We start from the raw sequence: 24636 nt of genomic DNA, 5'->3' as shown, positions 1-24636 counted from the left end.
GTTTTAGGCTTAGAAAGCAAATAATTAATAGTATTGTTATTCTGAACAAAAGGTACGCTTGTTTTTGTAGTATTTGTAGTTGGTCTCAGAAATATATAGAAGAAGAATAATTTAATACTTCCTTGAAATCTGGTTAATTTAAAATATTAACCTGGGAACATGAAGGAAGCTGGAGTTTTTCATGAATACTGCTTCCTTTTATGAGCACTTTGTCATTACACTGCTGGTTAATCTGGCTTAGTAAGTTGAAGTAGAATGTGCTGATGCCTGCTGGTACAGACCTTGGGTGTATCTTGGGCAAAGAGGTATCTTAAAACTATTGATCTATTCTCTTTGCTAGGCACAGATAAGAAAGAAATGGAAACTTGACGGAGACAAAATTTTTTAAGAAGTTGAAAAGATAATTTTCATAAAGATGTTACTCAGTCTGAGTATACAGCCAGCAATTTATCTGTGATACTGGTAACCCTGTCTTGGATTGTCTCAGACTGTAAATGAGCAGAGGAGATGCCAGAACACTTGATTTCTATAATGCCATTGACAATTCAGAATGACTGGAAGGAATGCAGACAGTCCCATATTTGTTAGCACTGTTAAACAGGCTATCTGTGGAAATGCTGAAAATATTAATTAGTCTGAAGGTATCGCATCCCCCCAGACCTTGTTTATGGAAGCATTCTTTAACTTCAAGGAGCTTGACTTAATTCCAAAGGCAGCTCAAAAGTTGTTAGGTTGATGTCAGCGTGTCAGTTTCGAGACCATAATTTGAGGAAAGGAATAATTAACCATATAGTATGACTGAATTGTGAAACAGCTGAGATGTGAATTTATCAATATAGTTCATACTAAAATAATTTGTAAGAAAAAGCAGTAAATTTTACCTGAACCTCAGCATTTGATGATAGGAAATCACTGAAACTGGTACACATGAGGGAACAATAACAGCAGCAGAGCTTGTTAACTGGGAAATGTCAGTGGGAGTGCTAAACAAGAAACTTAAGAGGGAAAGATGTAAGTACTTAAAGACTGATCTTGGGACTGATCTTGTTACATAATTTTTATAATCTGGTTATAAGACTGCTAATGGAATCTGTTAATATGAAGGCAGGAGTAGTTTTTAATATGAAGGAGGACCAGAATATCCCTTAAAAAAAATAAGGTGGGGTGGGGGGATGTTGGAGTAATGTGTGGGGTGCAATCACTTCAGTATAAATCCTAAATTCATACATTTAGGGACTAGCAATACTAAGAATGTGTTTTAGCGGCTGGGATTAAAGTGGGGAAGGTGACATGGAAGAAAACTTGCCTGTCTATCAATTAGAATATGAACGAATTCATATACTTAATTTTATATACTCTATAAGCTATAAAGTGTCAAGTGTACTGGTAGGATGTTCAGCCATAATCTACATTTAATCCTAGGAAAATATTAGTACTATACTTCATTTTTATTATTACACTTTTATGAATGCGAATTGCACAGAGGAGAACCATTAGGATGATCAGGGCAATGGAAGATACAGAGTTTGTTTAAATTAGTAAAAAGGCTGGGAGGGAATAAGACTGCTGTTTGTAAACATTAGCGGGCTGTACATTATTAAAAGAGAAGCCAGCTTTTTCAGTCAAGTGATATCACTGACGGGGAAAAATGGGTAAACAGGTTGTCAATACATCTAGATTGAAAATTAGCAGCAGGCTTTTAACTCTTAGAGCAGTGAAGATTTCTAAAAGTTGTTAGCAGAAATATTAGAGCTTGGTAGCCCACTGGCAGCATCTGGAGCCTCAAAAACTACAGATCGAATGGGGCAGCTGTGTTATAGGCCCTTCTTCTTTTGGATGCTAAGCAGCAAAACTTTTTTGTTTATTGTTCAGCTGAAAAAATCTCATATGCACGGTCTACCGAGGAGTGCTGTTGTGCTCAGTTATGACAGACTAGGAAGGCTTTCCTTGCAGTATCCACAGACAGCATTCCTCAGTTATTCCCCTTCCCCTGCTCAGTGCAGCTGTGTCGGGCTTTGATTCTGGCACTTCAGGTTTTATCAATTGCCTGCTGAAATGAAATGCTCAGCTGCTGGTTGGGTTTTTGCTGTATATCTATTATTCCTTGCTAGTTTGGGTACAGATACCTTAGCCTAACGGGGGGATACCTGGTGGGCTGGGCTCTGTCGTGGTTCCCAAATACGCAGGTGTCTGCTGCAGGGAGCTGGGTGAGCACAGGTCAGAGGCACAGTGCTGTGAGGCTCTGCATGCCCCTGGCCTTGTGGCCAGCCAGGTGGCCGGATCTGATTGTGTGGTTGCAGACACAGCATTAAAGGGCATCCACTGTAGGCCTGTCTAGGACAGACAACCCAGTATTTCTGGTGGGATGTGCAATTATTTTTTTGCCCAGTTACCTTCTCTCATCTGTTCACAGACCTGTGGTCACTGTGGATACTGTTCTTCAGCTTTTCTGATCCATAGGGCAAAGCCCAACCATTTGCTAAAAGATTGCTTCTCCTCTGCTTCTCTGACACTAGTTTCTGTGGGAGAACATCCCAGCAGGTAACGAGGGCAGCTCATTTGGCAGTCTGACTGCTTCTTGTCTTGGTTCATTGCCCGGATCAGCAGCTCCACTCCTTGCACCATTCATTGATAGTGGATTGGCATTGTTGGAGTTTGTCACCAAAGACCAGTCCCAAATTCTTCTGTCCTTGTGTTTTTTTTTTTTTTCTTGAACAATGCTGTATCTTCTATAGCAGGTTTTTATTTATATTATTTAAAATATTTATTTTTATTTTTGTTTATGTAGCGACCACCTCATTGCTTTCCTGTAAGAAAGATGATTTACTGCTTGGTAAAACTTCCAATATTAAGAGTTGTTAGTGAAAGTAATATGTTCACTTTTCTAAAAAGTAAAAAAAAAAAAAAAACAACTTTTGAATCATAGAATATTTTGAGTTGGAAGGAAATCACAAGGATTATCAAGTCTCATATTTTTCATAATCTCAAATTCATTATAATATGAAGATTTTATGGGATACTTGAGAATAGCAATATTTGGTTTATGTTTGTAGTGGTTGAAAAATTACCTTACAGTAATAATTCTCAACTCAAATGCTCATACATCAAATACAGAATAAATAACAGAATAATAAATACTTGATTTGAATGCTTTGATTAGATTGTATGAAACAAGGACCCTAACGTTTATATTCAGAAGATCAATACTTTTTTTTTTCCTGTGATCCCGAAGGAGAAGATTAACGTTGAAGACAATAGATGATGTTTTCTCATTAGGTGGAAATTGATCTTATGACTCGAACTACTGGAACAGATTGTTACTTTGGCAGTTCATGAAACTCCTCAATAAATAGAAATTAAATTCCTTCTCTTGTGTTGAGTGGGTAAATCTCTTTTTTTAAACCTATAGAATTTTTTTCTACCTTTTGAGGATAACGTAATTGACTTCCAATTCAGTTTTATAAAGTTGTTTCCTGTGTTTAAACCTTTTTTTTTCCCTTTGGATTGAGTGAGCAAGAAAGAAATCCAGTTTTAAATAAATGGAGAAAAATAGTATTTGCATAGAAAATAGTAAAACGTGTATCTGTATTCTGCAGCTGTAGTGCTGCCTGTTCCACAAAAGACGTATGTTTAGTGGATGTGATGTTTCTGAAGTGAAAATGTATTTGTGCTGAAATAATGGTGATGTTTCATGGTATGTATATTTAAGTATGAAGATCTGTAAATTATATTCCCAAATCCTACAGTTTACCTTGCCTTTATAAGGCACTAGCCACACAAAAGCATTTGTTCTTTAAATCATGTTTTCAATAGAAGTCAGTATTATTCTATTGCTTTTTTTTCCTCTCCTCAACTATATATACCATTTTTATACAGATTGAGGGAGTTATTTCAGTATGTATGAATGTTTTACAGCTCTACTGAACAGGCAGTCCTGGCTGGTCAGTCTTACTTGTGTTGGTACAACCACGTGTATGCGTGCAAAGTGAAACAGGTAAGGGAATGCACCCAGATTAAAGGTTCATCTGGCTGAAAAGCAAAGCTAGTTTCAACCTGGATGTGTTCCCTCACCTGATTCAGTGCAGCCACGTGAAAATTGGTGCCAGCGGTGATGTGAGATAGGGAGTAAGGAGGCCAAGGGTGGCTCTTCTGGTGGCAATGTCAACTTGTGTCACTTTGATAATCACGTGCATCATGCACAGGATATTATATTCTTTGAAGAAAACAGTGGAGGATTTAATGTTTTCAAGCTCCTGAGTTCAGATACATGTACTCAGAATGTGTCCCTCTTCTATGCCAGACCTGGGAATGTGGTGTTTCTCCTCTCCATCTCACTCTTCCTGTCCTTCGTTGTAGACCTGCCAACAACCAAAGTACTGAGGTTGCAAGCAAGTTATCTATGATACTCTCTGAATCACTGATCTGGTTATCAGTATTAAGATTTTTGCATTGTTAGTGTTGTATAAAAAGTTTTTGTTTGTCCTCATTTTAATACAGTCATTTTTATCTCAGCATAGTGTAGGCAGGAATAATATTTTGGAGTTGCTATGTGAATTTCTGTGCTGCTTCGTCTCCAGAAAAGAAAATCTTAAATCAATTGGCAGGCAAGTAGTTTGTGTTTCGTTTGTGGTTTGCCACTAGGGGACACTGTTGACCACTACATTTCTGTGCAAGAATGTTATCTTTTATTGAAAACATAAATATCTTTTCATTTTACTGGCGGCACAGATTTCATAATTATAATTAATATACCCCCCCTATCGAGGGTCTCCATCATTTAAGCAACAAAAGGTAATCTGGATACAAGTCAACATCATTTTTCTATAAAGTACCAGGAAAAGTTGACAAATGATTAGGTACAGCTGATCTATCTGGTTGTTGCGTATAAGGAGTAATTGTAACAAGTTGCCCCAAAATGATAATATACACTGGAAAAACTTGATCTTTTTTTTCAGTAAGGATAATGTTTTAAAATTATGGACTTGATGTCATGTGCTTATTTAGTTTCAGTAAACATCACTGGTTCTCTTCTAAACATTTGTCCAGATTTTCCTTGACTCTGTGTAAACCTTTGCATCCAGAGCATCCTTTGTCAGAGTTCCTTGGCAAGAAGGTCTGATGATTTTTGCATGAAGAACTATCTCCTCCTGTTTGTTTTGAATGTTGCTTCTTCATGCTGCGTTTGATGGATCTCTCTCCTTACATTTGAAGGGACTGTAAATTATTCACATCCACCCTCTGTCACTTATTTTATAGACCTTTAGCATTTGCTTCCATTATTTCTTTTTCCAGACAGAAAGACCCAGCCAACTTGGTTGTTCCAATCACAGAAGCAATTTGATTCCTTTAAATATCATAGTTACTTTGCTGTAAAAATAGTCTCTAGCTATAATATATCTTTTATTGTTGAGAAGGGCTCACAGATTTCTAAGTGTGGGTGAACCACTGATTTATACATCGGGGTAACGGTGTCCTCTGTTCCTACCCTATGATTTGTTTTATTGACCATTGCTGAGTATTGTGGTATTTTCATGATTGTGGCAGTTTCTTAACCTGCAACTTTGCTACTGAATAGTGATGGTTAGCTGAGGCTATTGTCTGTTTAGTTGAGCTAGAACATAGCTTACATAGTTTTATCTATATTGAATATATCCAGTCTATATTGAATTTCATGTCTAATTGTTTTGCTCAGTCACGTAAGAACTACTTCTGTGGTTCATCAAAGGTTGTTCGTATTTTTTCTACCCTCCATAAATCGTCGTCATCAGCAAGCTTTCTTCACTACTTTACTTTTGAGATCATTAACGTGTACATTGTGTAGCAGAGGTACAAGCAGAAATCCTCGTGGAACTCCACTGGTGACCTCTGTCCCTTTAGATGTGTTCCTTTACTCCGGTATTCTAGTTTTAGCTTACAGCCAGTTATTTAGCCATGCAAAGACCTTCATTCTCTTTCTACAAACAAATTTCCTTAGAATTATTTGAGGAATTTTGTTAAAAGCCTTGTGAAAATCCATGTCAGTGTATCAAATGGATCGCTCCATCTTGGTATCTTCAAAAAACTTTTAACAGGTTAGAAAGACAGGCCTTCTCTTTGCAAAAGCTGTACTGATTTTTACGTGTAGTTTACAATTATCTGTCTATTGACTACTTCTGACCATTCTTTTAGCTTCTGTTGATTTGTATGGTACGGACATGAGCGTAGTAGGCCTGTAATTTTCCAGATCCTCCCTGGTACCTTTTAAAAAAAAAAAAAAAAAGTCACTTGCTGCTCTCTCACGTGTCAGGGACGTTATTTTAGCTAGGTCCTTAAAAGAAACAAACAAAAAACCCAAAGCAAACACAACTCAGAATAAAACCAAACCTACCTCATTGTAGTTTTTACAGTCAATATGCTATATTTTGTTGTCCTTTCTTTTTGTTCATTTGTGTTGTGGTTTAACCTGGCTGGCAGCTAAACACCACACAGTTGTTTGCTCACCCTCCCCCCTCCCTCTCTGGGATGGGAGAGAGAAATGGGAAAGTGAAGCCTGTGAGTTGAGATAAAGACAGTTTATTAAGACAGGAAAATAATAATAATAATGATAATAGTACTACTAATAATAATGTGTACGAAACAAGTGATGCAAAATGCAATTGCTCACCACCCGTTGACCGATGCCCAGCCTATCCCCGAGCAGCCGGCCCCCCACCCCGGCTAGCCACCCCTATATATTGTTCAGCATGACGTCAGATGGTATGGAATACCCCTTTGGCCAGTTTGGGTCAGCTGTCCTGGGTCTGTCCCCTCCCAGCTCCTGCTGCACCCCCAGCCTGCTCGCTAGCAGGACAGAGCGAGAAGCTGAGAAGTCCTTGGCTTGGTGTAAGCACTGCTCTACAACAATTAAAACATCAGCATGTTATCAGCGCTCTTCTCATCCTAATCCAAAACATAGCACCCTACCAGCTACTAGGAGGAAAATTAACTCTGTCCTAACTGAAACCAGGACATATGATCATGGTTTAATCTTTTTGGATATTGTCCTGGTAACCTGCTGTACACTGCTGTTTAGCCGTGCCAGCTTCCTTTTACGTGTACCCAGGTTTTTCTGAGCAGGTGGTGTCCTCTGCTACCTGTATGTCCTCAGTAAGAATCTAAGTCTCTGTTGTTCCTTTTAGCTTCTTAATTTCTCTTCCTTGCAGTTCTTTTGTTCCTTATTTTTACATCTCCTTCATTTAACATTGGTGACGTTTTTTGGCTTCTGTTATTCCTGTAGTTTTTTTCTCTCAAGAAACAGTTCATACGTTTTTGCCTTAACTCTGTACACCTCTATACATCCTTCAATTTTGACTATTTATGTTTCTTAGGATCAAAACTAGGTTTTTATTTGTTTCTATGTTGTTGTTTATTTGCTTGCTTATTTTTTAGCATGCTAACACAGAGTTCTTTAAGAAGGTTATGCCCAGTGTGACTTCAACTGCTTTGATTTTTAGTAATGTGAAGTGAAGGATTTATTCCAGCTAGCAGGCCGAGAGGGACATAACATTGCTTACAGTATCAGCGTCAAATTACTGAAGTCAGTTAGCTGTCATACAATATGTCTGCCATCACTGATGATAAAAATTTCAGTTCCGTGATTGATAATGCTCAAGGTAGAACGCATTGGTGTCCTAAAAATTCAGTGTTTTCCCAGCTAGAAATAAAGCCAGGCAGTAAAGCTGTAGAGTCACTGATGAGGCAAATAGTTCACGTGCTGTTCTTTTTTTTTTAGCAGAATTGTAAATATATTGAGGTTTTAAATAACAAGTCTTTAAATTTTTTCTAGTATCTAGAGTATAAACCAATGGCCAAGAGATCACAGCTTATTAGACAACAAATGGAAAATATTTCTTGTATATATGATTTTAAAAATAAACTTTAAAAATGACACATTTTGATGATTTTTCTTCGTTTAGCAAAAATAATTGGCTAAAATATATTCCAAAATAATATATGGTTATAGGCTTTTGTAGCTTTATAGATTGATTATTGGGGCTTTATAAAATTTAAATACTCAAATCAGTCTGTCTATAAATCAATTTAGTGTGTATTGTCCTCTTGAAAGACAATGCGAAATGGCATTGGCAAAGGCCAAATTTGTATTCCTGAAACTTCGTATAGTATAACAGATATTGTAATGTAATCTACTGTAACGCTATTTGCTTTAATATAAACTTATTTTGGTTAGTTCAAATGCAGTACAGTTTTTCTCTGGAGGTAGCATATTGCTTATACTGTGCTACACCTTTTAGACCTACGTTGCATCTAAAAACATGATGTTATGCCTTTCTTTCAATTTGTGACTCATACAGTATGTTTTCTGAGAAGAATGCCGAAATGTATCATTATTTAAGCTAATCTAGCACTTCCAATTTGACTGATGTCTCTTGTTGCCAATTTTTCATTGAGCATCTGTTAAACATAAAAGTGTATACTGTATTTTATCAGAATGAGCAATCCTGACATCTGTAATTAAGCCTTCCCCATTTCTGCTTTATTGGCTTTAACATCTCTGTCTAACAGATTGTACAAATTGCACATTTGTTTACAAAACAGGTCCAGATTGTTCTTTGAATGTCCCTTCCACGGAGTCTTACTGGATTTTACCAAATGTAAAGCCATTCAGCCCTTCTGTGGGCCGGGCTTCCCATAAGGCAGTTCTACATGGAAAATTTATGTGGGTGATTGGTGGATACACTTTTAACTACAGTTCATTCCAAATGGTGTTGAAGTAAGTGATTTCTCCTTTATGATATCCCCTCTGATATGGCTTAGGGAAAACAAATACCAGCACAGGTACATCTATCCTGCTACTTAATTTGAAAGGTTTATGCTTTTTTTTTTAAGATTATTTATTAACTCTTATTTTCTGCTTACAGTTTTCTTATAATTAACATCTTATAAATAACTTGTTTATTAACATGTCTATTTCTCCTGTTTTTGTCTATCTTCTGTTTTCAACTTTTGTAATTATCCAAAAGAAATCCCATTATCTTTTGGTCTCTTTTCCTTTTCTGTCTGCTTTTTTTTAGCCTCTCCTCCATAGCATTGTGTTTTAATAGTTAATCAGAAGTTAATGGAAATTAAAATCAACCATAGATGTGAGAGGTTGCTCACTACCAAGTCTTCGAAGTAATGCAAAAGGTTGTGGTGTAGGCAGTTTAGTGTGTGTGTGTGTTGCTGATAATTGAGCTTAGTAACCTAGTTTCATAACTTGTAAGTCAAGTGATTTTTTATTATGGTCCCATTTTCTGAAACTGTTGATAGGTCCCTGAAAGAGATGTTCATGATTTTCCTCAGTGAACATTTAGTACGTTATCGTGAGTTAGTACATTGGTATAATAATTAAAAATGACTTTGTTACTGCTGCTATAACAGATTACCGCATCAGATAAACAGTGACAGATCAAGTCTGCACACTTTGCCAAACAGAAGTTTAGTTCAAATAGAAATTTAGTTCAAACATACAAAAGGCCCTATATGCAGGTAGAAAACATTTACTTTTTTATTTCTCTTCTAGCTACAATTTGGAAAGCAGTATATGGAACGTAGTACCTGTATCCAAAGGGCCACTCCAGAGATATGGACACACTCTTGCTTTGTATCAGGTTTGGACTCTTTAGCCTTCAATTTAATTAATTTCTTTGTGTGTGCTGTTAGCAATCTTAAAATGATTTGTGGATTTTTGAGGATAATTCAATGTTTAGTCCCTAAACACTTCGTATTAGCATCGTCTTTAGTACTTAAATCTATAGCTTTTTTTTTTTTTTAATTGCATTTGTTGTGGTGTAAGGGAGAGCAAGCTGGGAGCCAAGGCTGAGAGACACCATCCCACAGGAACCCAGCACACAGGGCTGGGTGCTGGTGGCAGGGTCCTTTGACAGCCTCTGGGATGGCAAGCGATGATCCAGGTCCAGAGACCATTCAGGGAGTCTAGTTGGGAGCAACAGGAGTCATGGCCGGAGACAGGTCTGGAAACATGTGTCTGAGGGGACCACGCAGGAGACAAGATCAGGTTCAGGTCCATCCAGTCAAGCAGTCAGGGACAGTGGGTCCTTGGCTGAGCCCCAGGTGATGCTGTTCAGGGCCATGTGGCCCTGTTAGTACCCTAAGGGCTGTGACACCAAGAAATACATTTTTGTTTTATTACACTTAGTACAGAACCAGAGCAGTATTTAAACAAAAGCCACCAAAACCAAACAAACAAGCAAAACCCAACCACAAATAAACTATAGTTGTAGAGTATCATTTTACTGTAAATTCAAATAAATGTGGACTGCCAGTAGTTTTGCTTCTACTAATATCTTATAGTCTGTATGCTGCTTTATTAAAACAACTTTTAAAGGCTTATTTCACTTAATGAATAAATTATTTTTATTGATAGAATATAGACAGGACTGAACATTAAAAAAAAAAAGTGTTTTGTTAATTAATTTTTGGCTAGTGTTATTAATATATCAAAAATATAAAGGACCAAAAATGAAAGGACCAAGGATCCAAAATATAAAGGACCAGTGAAAGTAGTGAAGTAGTGCATAATTTAGCCTTGTACAGACAATGGCAAATGTGTTAAACGTGATGAAGAAATACAGATTTCTTTAATCCCAAACTTTCAGTTATTTGCCTCAGACAACTTCAGTAGGGAAGAACAAAAAAATAGTGTACTAAGCCAGACCAGAACATTCATCTGACCTGGTAACATGTTCAAATAATGGATAGCAGTGAATGCCCAGAGAAGAATGTCAGGAAAAATGGCAAGAACATATAGAAGCTTCTTCAGAACATTTTCCTAGTCGGCAAATAGGATTTTCTGTGATTATTATTACATATACTAAGAGTATCATTTCTATGAAAAGACTAGTACTTTGTCATTTTTTTCACACTTTCAGACCTTTTTCCTTTTTTTTAATCATTGATATCATTCTGTGCCTAAGAATTCTGGGGTGGCGTGTGGAGAAATGGAGAAATACCACCTTTTGGGATACTGCTACTTACTCATTTAATTTTGATATTTTTAAGTTCTTTATACTGTTTCATATTTGTGTTCTGGGTACCACTCATGATTTTCTGTAAGTCTGACATATACTGACATATACATCTCTCATTTCTTTTTCATGCTGAAAGTTTCTTGCCTCTTTAACAATCTAGAGGGAAGCTATTCCATATGTTAGAGACAATGACGTCATTGCTATCTATCTTTTTTAGTTCTGTTACATCCTTTCTGAGATATGGGGAATCACTGTTTGTGGTACCTCAGACTTTGATGATGTCATAGACTTAGCAGTCTTACTTTTTTCCTTCATAATTCTTAACAATATTTTAGCATTTTGAAAAATCAGCTATTGGATTTGTACTGGTATTTTCACAGAACTATCAATTACAATATCATGATCTCATTCCAGTCAACTAAAACCTTACCACTATATGTACAGACTTAAAATTTTTTATAAAATTTTTATATAAAATTTTTTTATGCAGCTCTTGATGATTATCTACGTGAACTTTTGTATGTCTGTCTATTTGTCCTTGTATTGCATGTTCAGTATTCTGAGATTTTTCTGCATTTCTTTGCCTTTGCTTTGCTTTCTTGCTCTTATGCCAGACTAAACAAACAGTTGTTATCTGTGGGACACCACTGATGACCTCTCCTCACTGTAAAAAGTGACCATTTTTCCCAAGCTTCATTGAGTTATTTACCCTTGAGTTTTCTGTTTTTCCTTTCCAAGAGCAGCTTAGTTTCTTTAAGGCATAAGGAACAATATCAAGCATCTTTTGGAAATTCCAGGTAACTGTATCAACCAGAGCAGACCTTTTTTTTTTCCTTCAGGAAAATTCAGTCTTTTGTAGGATGTAGCTTCTGTTTTCAAAAGCTGTTTGAAATTTCCTCAATCTATCTTACTTCTTCATGTGTTCACTAATTCTGTCCTTTCTGTCTGCTGTTCCTAAGTCTCTTGGTATTGACACATGTTTAAGGAGGGAATTACACACATGAGACAGTGGTCAGCTGTTTCATTCTTAAATTCCTTCAGAACTGATCCTGATGACCTGTTGCTAATTGTTTTGTCTTTTTTATCCTTTAGTATGAGCTTTTGTTATTTTTGTTATTTTGCAATTTCTGCAATGGAAATACCTGTAAAGTCTACTGTGAAGACTTCAAATACAAAAATTAATTTTATTGCTAAGGCTGTATCTTCTCAGAATACTCTGTACTGTCTGTTGGCACCACAAATCATCTAGTTGGCTGTACTTCTAATGCGTTTGAAAAACGGTATGGTAGTACTTTATATATAAATTTTGCAGGCAACTCATCAAGCTGTTTCTTGGCTTGCCTTATATGTCTCCACATTTTAATCTCCTGGATTTGAAGCAGACTTTGAAGTACTTTTTCTGACTTCTAACAGTTCTCAGTTATCCTCTTGTAAGCTTGATTTATTTTGGTGTTTCTAGTGGGAAACTGTGTATATATTTTTTTAATTTTATTTTAAAATTAAATAAAAAGCATTCGTGGGATCTGTGCAGCTGCCCTTAAAGTGTCATCATATTGTCATTAAATATTTTATCCTTTCAGTTTCTTTTTATGAACAGTCTTCCTTTTATATAGCGTTCCTTTAGAAGTTAAAGAGAATTGCAGGTGTGGGTTTTTTTTTTGCACCCTCTCCTGACTTGTGTTGCTCTTCCAGAGATGTTGAATCTGTACATACCATGGTTAGTATTGTAAAGCTGTTTTACAGCAGTAATATGACTAGATTCTTCTATGTGTGCCCCAACATTGACTCAAAAATTACTTTTCTCTGCAGTTCTATGATTCATTACTAATGTATTATCTGTTCTTTGAAAGGTTAATTCTGACTGCTATCTTTGGTTATAACAGTTCTTGTGGAATGTGGACCTTTTAGTTGGGAAACGTTCAAGTAATGGATCATTTAGCAGTTCAGAATGGAGGCTTAAAATATCGTTTAACCTTTTCTTATTTGACAACGCTAATATTTTCTTGAGATGTTCCAGACTGAAGGATAACCAACAAATATCATAGAATGAGTTGGGTTGGAACAGACCATAAAGACCGTCCAGTTCCCGCCTCCCTGCAATGGGCAGGGACACCTCCCACCAGACCAGGTTGCTCAAAGCCCTATCTAGCCTGGTCTTGAACACTTCCAGGGATGGGGCATCTGCAGTTTCTCTTGACAGCCTGTTCCAGTGCCTCGCCACCCTCTGAGAAGAGAATTTCTGCCTAACATCTAATCTAAGTCTCCCCAGTTTCATTTTAAAGCTGTTAACCCTTGTACTATTGCTGTCTGTCCGTGTAAATAGCCTTGTGATTCAGAGATCTTCCTTTCAGTGAGGAAATGCTACTCGTTAACAGTAATGAAGTACCAAACAAGTGTGTAGTTAAGAAGCATTGTTGTTGTCAAAGGCTCATGTTCATTAGTAATTAAAATCCACTAATAACGAACACAAACACAACTAGTGTCAAATAATTAACTACTAATATATTGGTTCTACTAGCACTTATATCAAATATCAAAAGCTGCATGGGCCGAAGGAGCTGATCATATAAGTTGAAGAAATTTGAAGTGAAAATGCATATCTTTTTTTACAGTAAGTTCTTAAATTAACTTGTTGAGGTAATTTTTTTTTAATTTTTTCCTTTCACATATTCAGTCTCTTGAAAAGCAGAAGAATAATTTAGTGTGAAGAGCGGTTGGACATTATATAATACCTAGAGATGGCAGTTTTGAGCTGTGTTTTGAGCTGTGTACTAGTCATTGTGTAACATTTTCTGTTTAGATGAGAGGGGAAAAAAAAATATCCACAAAGAAATTAGATTAAGTTTTTGACTTGAGCTCCTGAGATTTCAAAGCCTTGTGCTAGACCAGAGTGAGAGCACAGAGCTAGTATTGCCTGATTGTGGTGCAAGGTAAATTGAAGCTATATAATTGACTCTGTGGAGAATGAAATAAGTTACTGCGCCCATTTCCCTCAGAAAGCTTCTTTAGTTAAAATTGAAGTACTGTACTTCTTTACTCTGAAGAAAAGAGATCAGAAGACTCCCACTGATGTATAGTTATAGCAAGTGACTAAGACTTTTTATGCATTAATAGTGGAGAGAGTATAAAAGTGTTCTTGCTTTTAGACCAGCTAAACTGTTAGTGTTGCCTTCAGTGCCCCTTCAGACTGGTTATTGGAAAGGCGTTACCTATCTCTGTTAGCGATTGGTTCTCCCATATCTCAAAGATCGTATATAGTTCCAGGCATCTTGATACTTGAAAAATGTCAACGTACTTTGAAATAAATCATAAAAGAAAAATGATTATGGAGAGACTGGAGGAAACGGCTTGTGAGGTTTTTAAGTAGGTACATACAGCTCTTCCAAACTACGACTAGATAGGATGTTAGGTGGTAAATTGAAAAATGCTAGATCCCTGGAATAAAGTACAATGGGAGTTGCATAGAGAGTGGGTGTATGGTCAGTGCTGTGAACTTCTGGCCACATCACAGAATTTGACCTCATAATTAAACTGTTGCTAGTAGTCCTGTGGCAGTGGAAGGATGACTGGGCATTGAAATTAGATTCCTTTGAGACTGGAAATAGGAATGAAGCAAACAGGCAGGCTGATGTAGTAGTAATTGTAAAGATGTTTCCCAGTATATGAGCCATTTTATATGTAGACAAACTTAATTTGACTCATTTGAGGTCTATGAATGTTACTTCTAATTTTAAAGCTTTATTAAAAAAGGGTAATTGTTTTGATTCCTTTTCTAAATTAATTGGTATTGATGTTGAGTGTATATATACTTTTCTGGTATTTTTATTAGCCTAAGCAAAACAAGAGTGAAACTTTTTCTGCCTTAACATGAGTGAGACACTCTGTCTATTAGTTTATTATTGTACTTTTATATGCCTACTCGTGTAGGCTATTGTAGTATAATTTGAAACAGCAGCTCTAGGAATGTAAGAGTCTTTTCTAACTCTTCTGTTAATACTTATTAGCCAGTTGTACCACCAAGTCGCATACTCTTATTATTTTATGACTTTCAATTACATCCTATGCACAGTTTGCTTTCTAATTCCAATTTGCGGACCTCAGAAGTCCTTGAGAACTGGGTAAGATGTAGTCTAGATAAGAGCCTATTCAGAGTTCCTCTGAAATTAAGTGGACCTTACTTATGAAGAGATTGGTTTCTTTATGTAAAACTGCAATATTTTTCATTCCTTTTTTCAACATTATATTCTAAGTGGTTTGAAAGTTGAAGTCTAAGCATGGTTGCCTTTTATGTCTAGTAGATCTTAAATTAGAGGTCTAATAAATGTTTTTCTATACAGTCTGTTACTTAATCGTTTTCAATATATTTTATCTAAATATTCTACAAAAGATCAGACTGACTTCTCTGTACTAAACTTTTGGCTTATACCTTAGTTTTAGAGCTTGGTTCACGTAGTTTTATTTGCATGTTCTTTTTTTTTGGCCTGGTTTTCTGTACATGTAGGAATGTTCAGACAAACAAGTATATTTCAAATTTTGCCTTTTCCAAAAACATGCTGCTTTATTTTACTGTCTTGTATTTTGAATACAGCAGCGGTCCAGGAAAATGTCACTACTTTAAGGTATATAGGATATATAAATATATATATATAATTCAATTAACTGATATTATCATTAAATTAACTGACTTAATTGAATCGTTCTCTGAAGTAATACCTTTAACTATATCCAGCAGCAGCGTGGAAGTATTTTAAAAATGAGAATCAATTTCATATGCAAAAAGCTGAAAAGTTTCTAATAGATTGCAAACACTGAAGTGAAATATCAGGTTGCCTGATAATGTGTCCTGACAAAAGTTCTTATTGAAGCTTATTGACTACAGGGAGATATAATCAATATTTGAACCCGTGGATGTCAACAACATCTTTTTCTTAAGAAGGATCTGTTTCTTTTAGTACTATTATTTGAACTACTCCTCGTAAATATTTATTGTCAAGGAGCCAAGTTCCTGTATTTTAATAAACCTGAGAAATACAGCTTACTTTGTTCAATAAAAATTATTTTTTTCTAAAATAAAATTTATATTACTGTGTCATGCAAGTGCCTATGAAAACTTCCATATTAATAGTTCCAAATGTCTAAGGTGCTATAGACTTCTAGTTTTGACAAGGAGACTCATGCAAGAATTTTTAGTTAACATACCAGATTGCTGGTCATTTTTGCAATTTTTTATCCTTTTAACTCTATCAAAAACAATAATTCATTTGCCTATTTTATGGAAGTTCTTATGAAACTTTGAGTGTGCAAGTATCCATGGTTATAGTTAATTTATTATTGATTTATTTATACTCTTAAAAGCAGAGGATTTATATTTGGATTTGGGGCCTTTATTCATTTACAGAAATTAGTGCTTTCCTGTAAATACCTGTCTTCCTTCATTAGAATAATCCTAAGGATAAACGCACATTGAAAGTTTTTATTCTTTTTCAGGCTTGTAAAAGAATTTTGCCTTTTAAATTATACAGCTTAGACTGCTAGGCTGATTGCTATTTGTTTACCAGAAGTCTATAATTTTTTCCTATACCATCTGGTTAGGTCACACAAAGTAATTGACTTTCCGAAGTGTGTTTTGATTTGTTTTGTTTTTGTAATTCTTAAATGAAAAAAAAATAGTTTGGATATTGTTCGTGATCATTTAATTGATTATTTTCGTATTGTTTGTCATAAAGGAAAAAAAATTTGATTTGTAAAACTGGTAAAATGTATTGGAAAGTTTTTTTTTTTTTTTTTTTTTTTATTCCTTTGAAACAAACAAGCTATAGTGTTGGCTGTTTTGTTTGCTTTTACGTGAACAGTTGCCAAGAAACCAGCTGTTGTGGTACATAGGTTTCTTCCTATGTCATGAATGAGCAAGCTGCCTACCTGCTCATCTTACCTCTTACAGAGGTTTCTGTAACTTTGGTAAATTTAGTAGTGTCAAGTAATATATCTGAAATGACCAAGGTTAGTATTTAGACTAAATACTTCCCTGCACTCTTCAGTCTGCGATTTAAGACATTGCTAAGACAGAACCCCAAAATAAAAATGTGTTGGAGACCTTGCGGCTTCTTGATGCTTACTGCCTGCTGTTTTGTGTTCTGTCATGGACAGTCTGCCTCTTGGCCCTTTTGCTCCTCCAGGCTGTAGAGTGCAGTTTTTAACATCTTTCATTTGCAACATGTGTCCAGATTGTCACTTTTCCTCACTAATTTCATGAGGATGCATTGTTTTTAAACCATTAGTTGTTTTTGTTCATCTCATTATGCCATCTTATTATGAACAAACATGTAGTGTGCTTCATTCGTGTGCTCAAAGGTGAGCAACACTTGTGTCCTAGCGCTCTTGAAAATCCGTATCTGTACTGTGCCTGTCAGAAAGCCTCGCCTTTAGTGCATACCTAGGCTTATACTTGGCTTATAAGGGAACTCCTTATTTTCTTTTACTATCTTTAGGCTGTTGAGGAACATTCGCACTTTGTTTCCTTTGTGTAATATCTTCCTAGACTTTCCAGAATATGTCCACCTTTGCGTGCCTAGTTTAATACCTGACTATTGCTTTTGTCCTTTATAAATATGCATGTAACATGTTTAATTCTGTAGTTCTTCTGTAGTTTTTGGTTCATGTTCAGCTGATCATTGCTAACTTGTGAAGTGTTTTTATTAGTTTTTTTATTAGAAGCTCCAGGAACTCTGTAATCTTAGAAACAGCCCTGAGCAAAGCTTAGTTAAATCTGTTTTTGTGGTCGATAAAGCAGTTGTCATGACCTTCTTGTCTTTTTCTCTGTATAACTCTGTGAATAGTCTTGTGTACAGGATCTGCTGTGTCATTTATAAAGATTGCTCCTCACAGAAGTGTTCTTTTATCTGAACTTTGAATCATTTAAGTAGAACTGCGAGGAGGACTTTGTCATCTGTCTGAGTAATCATTTTGAAGTTCGTGTGGCTCTTCAGGTCACCTTTTTTTTTTTTTTGGTGTTGTGTCTTTGCTCAATCTCAGAAATCTTTTTTTAAATACTGTTATATTTCACTTGCAACTACCTAATTAGCTTCTTCCTGCTGTAATCTGTTATCTGTATTTAAAAAAAGGAGAGAGAAATTAATTGATTATGCTAGAGATGCTGATTTACCTTAGTTCTATTTGGCAGTATAATGAATGAGCTCTGAGCTATCTAGGTTAATTTTAAGGATAATATTTGCTTACGCTATTCATGTTTTACTAGCCCACAAATCCCCTATAATACCCCCCACCCTCCTGCCTGTAAATTTTAAGAACTAAGAAACAAGCTCAATCAGATCTGTTACTTCTGTTACCACGTTGCTTTCTTGGTCCTTCATCTTACCTAAATGCATGATGCTTTTTATTCAGCACTCAACAGCAATTTTAGATGTCCCTTAGACACAGGAAGAAAGCAGCATTCCTGAATGTAATAGAGCATGTACCTCCTCAAAACATGTATGTAAGGCAGGGCAGGTTGGCCTGAAGCTTGAAGCCTGCGTCAAAGACCAAAAACCCAGTTAACGATGACATGTTATTTCTCTATAAACATGATGGAATTAGGAAAGTACTGTAAAAGCTACTGTACAAAATGTATCTCGATACTGTAATTATGGACATCAGTCATTGCTGATGTCAGATGTATTTTTGAGATAAATCTTATTTCTGGTTAATTCAGTTGTAGCAGCCTGCTACCTGGATACCTAATCTTGCACAGAAAAAGTGAGGTTGATAAATAGTCATTTTTCTTATGTGACTTGTTATGAACTGTAAATTCTACCTAGTGTTGGTCCAGTTTGTCCAGCTGAAGAACCAATTAGGAAGCAGGGTCACTCTTTACCATTGATGCATTTCATGATGAGTATCCCAGCAGGAAATGAGTCAAATGTTGAGACATTGAGTGTTTTGCCTCAGAAAGGAAAGGGGTGGTTATGTTCTGTGTGTTAATGTTTCTATCATGCTGTAGAAATTTGCAGCTGCCTTGACATTACTCATTTGTGTAGGGTCAGAACACATCAAGAAGTTGATGTTTTAAAAGTCTACAGATAAAACTTAAGCTTCACTGAAGCAGAAATTGCATCCTGATTTCGCTTACCTTTTCTTACACTTCCCACTTCAGAACAATCATCCACTGGAGTTTATTTTCATCTTTACCAGGAAATCTTCTTATCACTTACCCTCAGTAAGATACCTGTCTAAAGCAACTTTTAATGCTTTTAATGTGTATTTGGTTCTGATGAAAAAGTTGTTGGATTGGTTATCCAGTTACAGCTAATCTGTGTTTAAAGGAAAAAAAATAAAATAAAAGGGAGTTGGATGGTGAATGGTGTGTGGCCCAGGGAAGAAGAAGAAGAAGAAAAAATTCTGCATCATGTATCATGGAATATTGGGTCAACTCATCAGTAGAAGACTTTTGAACCAATAGTTGTGCTGTAGCACACTTCTTCTAGAAAACACCCTGCTATCCAAGAAAACTAAGGCTATCAGGAGCCTAAAATGATATAAATACTTTTGTTTGCCATCTATTTTAGTTACTGTGGTTGTCCAAAACATTCATAAGACTTATGGGGAGCAGTTCCTTTGGATATTGCCTTCCTTCATGAAATTTGAGAGTATGTCAAGAAAAATCTAACAGTATTCCATCTTTCTAATTAATAGTAACTGATATTTGAGAGCATCTTTGAAAGTAAGGCTCCATGTTACAGGACAAAGATCTAGAAGAAGACTTCTCAAGAAATAATAGGATGAGCTTAAATATAGCCTAGCAGACAGGTATTGCCAGAACAGCATTCAAAGCAAGTCTTCATTCCTTACCCATGATAGCAATAACTATTATGGTATGACTATTGTTACTGTGGTATTGTGAAAAAAGTCTTGGCAGGTTTTTAGGGATTTGCTCTTTTAGAGCATCGAGGTTTTTAATAGTGGCATAGGTGTAACAATGCACTTATTAAAAGTATCTCTTATTGTGATTTTGTGTGTCAGCAGTAAAAATCATGATAGCAGGACAAAGTTTTTTGATTACTCTCAGAAATAAATTTTAAAGGGGAAAAGGTGAATCTCTGTGATCTCAGCTCTTCCTGTGACTGGCACATTCAAGAAAATTGAATGGAAATACTGGGATCTGGACAACAATTTTCAGATTTTTTCACTTTTATTTTTGTAAGCACCTGCCAGTTTCTTTCTCGAGAAACTTAAATCTAGGATCATGTCAGCTGATTTGATTCTTGAGAAATTTGCTGTCAGGTTTTCATATTTTACCTTCCTTTCCGCTAGGCTTTTTAGGGAATTTCTTCATGAGGAGCTTGTAAGAGCAACAGTAAGTGGAAGAAATGGAAGAAGTCCCAGAAAAATCTAAGAGGAATGTTTTCTTCTCTTGCTGTGGAAATAAGTTAAATTATACATATATGTATAAACATGTATCTCAGAAATTCTATTTAATATTTTTTTCTGAATTTTTAATTTAGTCTGTCTTGCTTCTTTGACATCTGTAGATTCCTCCAGTGTTTACATCCCACAAAAACAATTCTTTTGGATGTGTGTGCAGTCAGTGCCTCCTCACAGGTTTCCTGGGTCTTTACCCAAGTTCTTTGAAATATTGTTTTATCTCATAGGAAAAAAATGGTTTCAGATATATACCTAATCCTAAGGTAAAGTCATACTGGAGGATGTAAATGTCTTTTGTTCAAAGTCAAGTCCTGACTAATCTCTAATGCAGAGTATTGTTGCGTAGGAGCAATTTTAACTTCCAAATCAAGAAATGTTTACCTACATCAAATGAAAGAATAGTTTAAAATTGCAGAAATTTTAAGTGTGCTCTTAAAGACAGGTCAGGCAGTTTAATTGTTTGTTAACTGACTAATCTCTCTCAGGAGTGGGGAAGTTTTTCATGTGTTTCAATGTGTTTCATTGATTCTATGTTGTTTACTATCCACTAGGTATACAGACAACATCCTAACCACCTCAAGTCTTCGTTTTGCCAGTCTAAATAGAATGTCAATCTACTGATCATTTATTTTTTACTTGTCTGTCAGTTTGAGTTCATCTTTCTTGAAGTGTATGAAGACAGTAACGCTTAGTTTACATTTCTACTTAGATCCCTTCAGCTCCTTTTAAAATAAGACTGAATTTTCCCCATGGTTCATTCAAGCTGCTTTTTTTTTTTTTTTTTCCCTGCAGCCCAGTAGTTAACTGTGCCTGCAGTTTTGATTTTTTTTTTTGTTTTGTTTTTCTTAAGCAAGTAAGATTGAATTTGAGTTAAACCTGAGTATTCGTTATACTGCAGTATGCAGGAGACAACTGCCCAAACACCATGTAGATTAGATGCAGACTGCATGTGGACTTGCTATGTCCTAGCAAAGACTAACCGTCATTCTCAGAACCAGAGGCAGTATTTTTCTACCTGGGATAAACTGTCCTTGAACAGTGAGCCAGTCAGTAAAGCCAACAAGCTGAAATTCATTCTGTGACTTATATGCCTTGATTTGCTACTCTAGATGAAATTAGAGATATAGTAGAATCAGTTTCAAGTCAATTTTTAAGTAAATCACTCATTTATCTCAAACAGCAATGCCATCTGATTTGATATGTGGTTCATGAAGACCATGCTGTTTTGCATCCCTTTAGTACTCAACTAACTCTCCCATTGGGATATGATTTTTAGCAAATGTGCCCAAGGGGATGCTGTACAGACATGGTCCCTTTTCTTTGGGCTCATTTGTGAATGATTGTGAAGTTTCTGAGGACTTAACTTATGTTGTTATTAAGATAAAATGTTCTCCCTTGTGTATATGCCAAATTAAATTCCCATAGATTGAGTGTATGGTAAATCACATTGTAGTTCTGTGAGCTATTCCTTAAGAAAACAGTATAAACCCTTCTGTTTGTTTATTTTTTATTTTTTAATAGCTGCAGTATGAATTAGAGTCATGTAATTAAAGCTTTTCTGCTTGAAGTAATCCAGCTGAGATTCATTTTGGTGTCATTTTCATGGCTGGGTTTATTCTTCAGTGAAACATTCTCCTTATCACTGTTGATTTAGCTTAAATATTGTTGTCTGGGACTAGTGTCTGATATTGAGCTGTTTAATGTAGTATCAGCTAAATGTGAAGATTTAAATCAGATTGTTCAGTTATGAAGTATTAGGCAGCACAGAAGTATGCAGTTCAGATGTTATCTTACTATAATCCATTAACTGCTCTCTCCCAATTTTTACAGGAGGACATCTACATGTATGGAGGCAAAATTGAAACAAACAATGGCAATGTCACTGATGAGCTGTGGATTTTCAACATACACAGTCAAACGTGGAGTATCAGAACTCCTGCAGTACTTGTACATGGCCAACAGTATGCTGTGGAAGGTCATTCAGCACACATAGTAGAGCTGGACAGCAGAGATGTGGTTATGATAATCATTTTTGGATATTCTGCCATATATGGTTATACAAGCATTGTGCAAGAATACTACATCAGTAAGTCACTTTCAAATATTTTTTAGCTTAAGTACGCTTCCCCTTTTCACAAAGGAAAATATATATTTGGCAATATGAATAAAATCTCATTTTTTCTAACTATGTAGATCAGATTTATTGTTAGCCAGCAGTATTTGTACATCTTTGGAGTATAATAGCTTTGGCTATTTGTTATTCTGTACATGGCTGTGGTACTCTAAAGGGGGTAAAGGCTGAAACAAAAAATTCCAAATACTTGTTAATGTTCTGATGGAACTTACTCTTTTTACCATATGCTTAATGTTTTTACTACATAGTTGAGTAAAAAAGGGTGAATGAAGTGAAAACCAAAGGGCAAAACAGAATACAATGAAGAGTAGTTATTAAAAGAATTTAGTTAATTTGAAGATTCTTAGATTAATGTTGCTGTAATATATTCATGTGTATTTTCAAAACATAATATACTTTATCCTTATGTATAGGCTTTTCTCTGAAGTGTGTACTTGTTGCGACTAGAAGAAATAAAAGAAAATTAAGACTAATTTTTGTAAATAACCCATCATGTCTGTCTGGAATTCCCCTTGCACCACAGCAAGCTTTTCTTATGGGTGATCTAAAATGTTAGAATTAAATAAACCAACATGTTTTATCTTATGCGTGATACTTCTAAGATATACTTTTAATAGCATGATCTTGAAAATAAACCTTTATAATGCATCTTTAGGAATATTTACTCACTAATTAAAAAATCATGTCTTTTTTCAGTCCTTGTTTTCTGTAGAATTGATCTGAGGCTCTTACAGTTATTTAAGCAATAACGGCATGCATACATACAAAATTTCAAAGTAATATTTTTATATTAAGACATAATAAATGCCTTTCAAATAGTTTCTATTTACTTGCTTGCATTTGTACGTGTGTGTACACCTGTGTAGACCCTGTTCGAGCAGATTTATGGGATGGGGAAGTACCTTCAAAACTTAGAGGGTTCTTATGCTTCCTAGAATTAATTCTGATGGTAGCGTTGAAAGCTTGTAGTGATATTGAAGAAGGCTGAAAGAGAATGGGAATAAAAGGAAGAGCACAATAATGTGTTTTTTCCCCATAGAAAAATTTGGTTAAGCTCCATGAACCTACTAAAAATCTCTCATCTTAACAATGATGTTCCACAACAGTATTTTAAGGTTTATTAAGTATCAAAGGCCGGCTTTTTTGAAAAAAGTTCTGAAAGGATTTTGTTGTTGTTGTTTTGTTGTTGTAGTTTGTTTTTAAACTATCAGAGAGGAGGCCTTTTCTTGAAGACTTGTTAAGGAAGAACAACAACAAAGAACAATTTCTAGTTTTCTGCATGCTCATTCAGTTTAGTGCATACTTGAACTTCAGATGATTTGCTTCTCCATATGTTTATTATTTAGTGTGTAGAAGAAATACCAATATTGCTCTTATTTATTATAGATAGTTTAATAATGGAAGGAAAATAAGAAGGTTGAGGAATATGTGATTCACTTTGCAATGTAAAAGTTTCTCTGTCTGGGATATTTTATTGCTGTCCTTATGGTTGAAATGTACAACTTGTTGAATAAGTTTTAAAATAGCTCTGTTGGTGGAGGATTAGTAAAACAGACTGCAAATACGCATATATTTAAAACAACAACAGAATACACACAAAAAAAAACCAAGCCAAATTATTGCAGTTTCATTTTACCTCATTGCCTCCCTCATCCTAAAACCCCCCAAATGAATTTTGTGGTAAACTTTCCTGAATTCTGTCAGCTGCAGCATTTATCCACAACTGTGCAGTTATAGGATCATTTTTAACTGTGAAATTCCAGATAGTGGTTTGGACTATGAATGACATGTTTCTGGGGAATTCAGCAGCTCAGAATCCAAATGTAAAAGGTATGGGAAATGATATAAGTATTGCTATGAACCCACCTGAATTGAAAAGAAAACTTCTTAGAATAAAGCTCTTCTGATGTTATAGAAAGAAAAATTAGTCCCTTTTTGTTTTCCTTTCAAAAATACGTTGCATTAACATTTCAAAACGTACTGTTTTATTCTTTCTAAATGCTATTAGCCATGGCTTTTAATTTTAATGAAGAGTATTTTTCAAGCTTTTACCAGTTGCCTACTGAAAGGAGGCATTGT

General features: G+C 35.5%; 1 protein-coding gene across 5 annotated transcripts in view; it reads left to right on the top strand.

The window, feature by feature from the left end:
- ATRNL1 (attractin like 1) overlaps positions 1-24636 on the top strand; it is a 492744-nt gene that overhangs the window by 51671 nt on the left and 416437 nt on the right. For all 5 annotated transcript variants that reach the window (XM_035547698.2, XM_050711915.1, XM_035547701.2 and 2 more), the window contains 3 exons: positions 8575-8749; positions 9539-9626; positions 22254-22509. In XM_035547698.2, coding sequence (XP_035403591.1) covers positions 8575-8749; positions 9539-9626; positions 22254-22509 — 519 coding nt within the window. The remainder of the gene's footprint in view (positions 1-8574; positions 8750-9538; positions 9627-22253; positions 22510-24636) is intronic.

This window comes from Cygnus atratus, chromosome 7, assembly GCF_013377495.2.
Source record: "Cygnus atratus isolate AKBS03 ecotype Queensland, Australia chromosome 7, CAtr_DNAZoo_HiC_assembly, whole genome shotgun sequence".
In the NCBI taxonomy this organism is placed as follows: Eukaryota; Metazoa; Chordata; class Aves; order Anseriformes; family Anatidae; genus Cygnus; species Cygnus atratus.
This window is presented reverse-complemented; position numbering and strand designations above follow the sequence as displayed.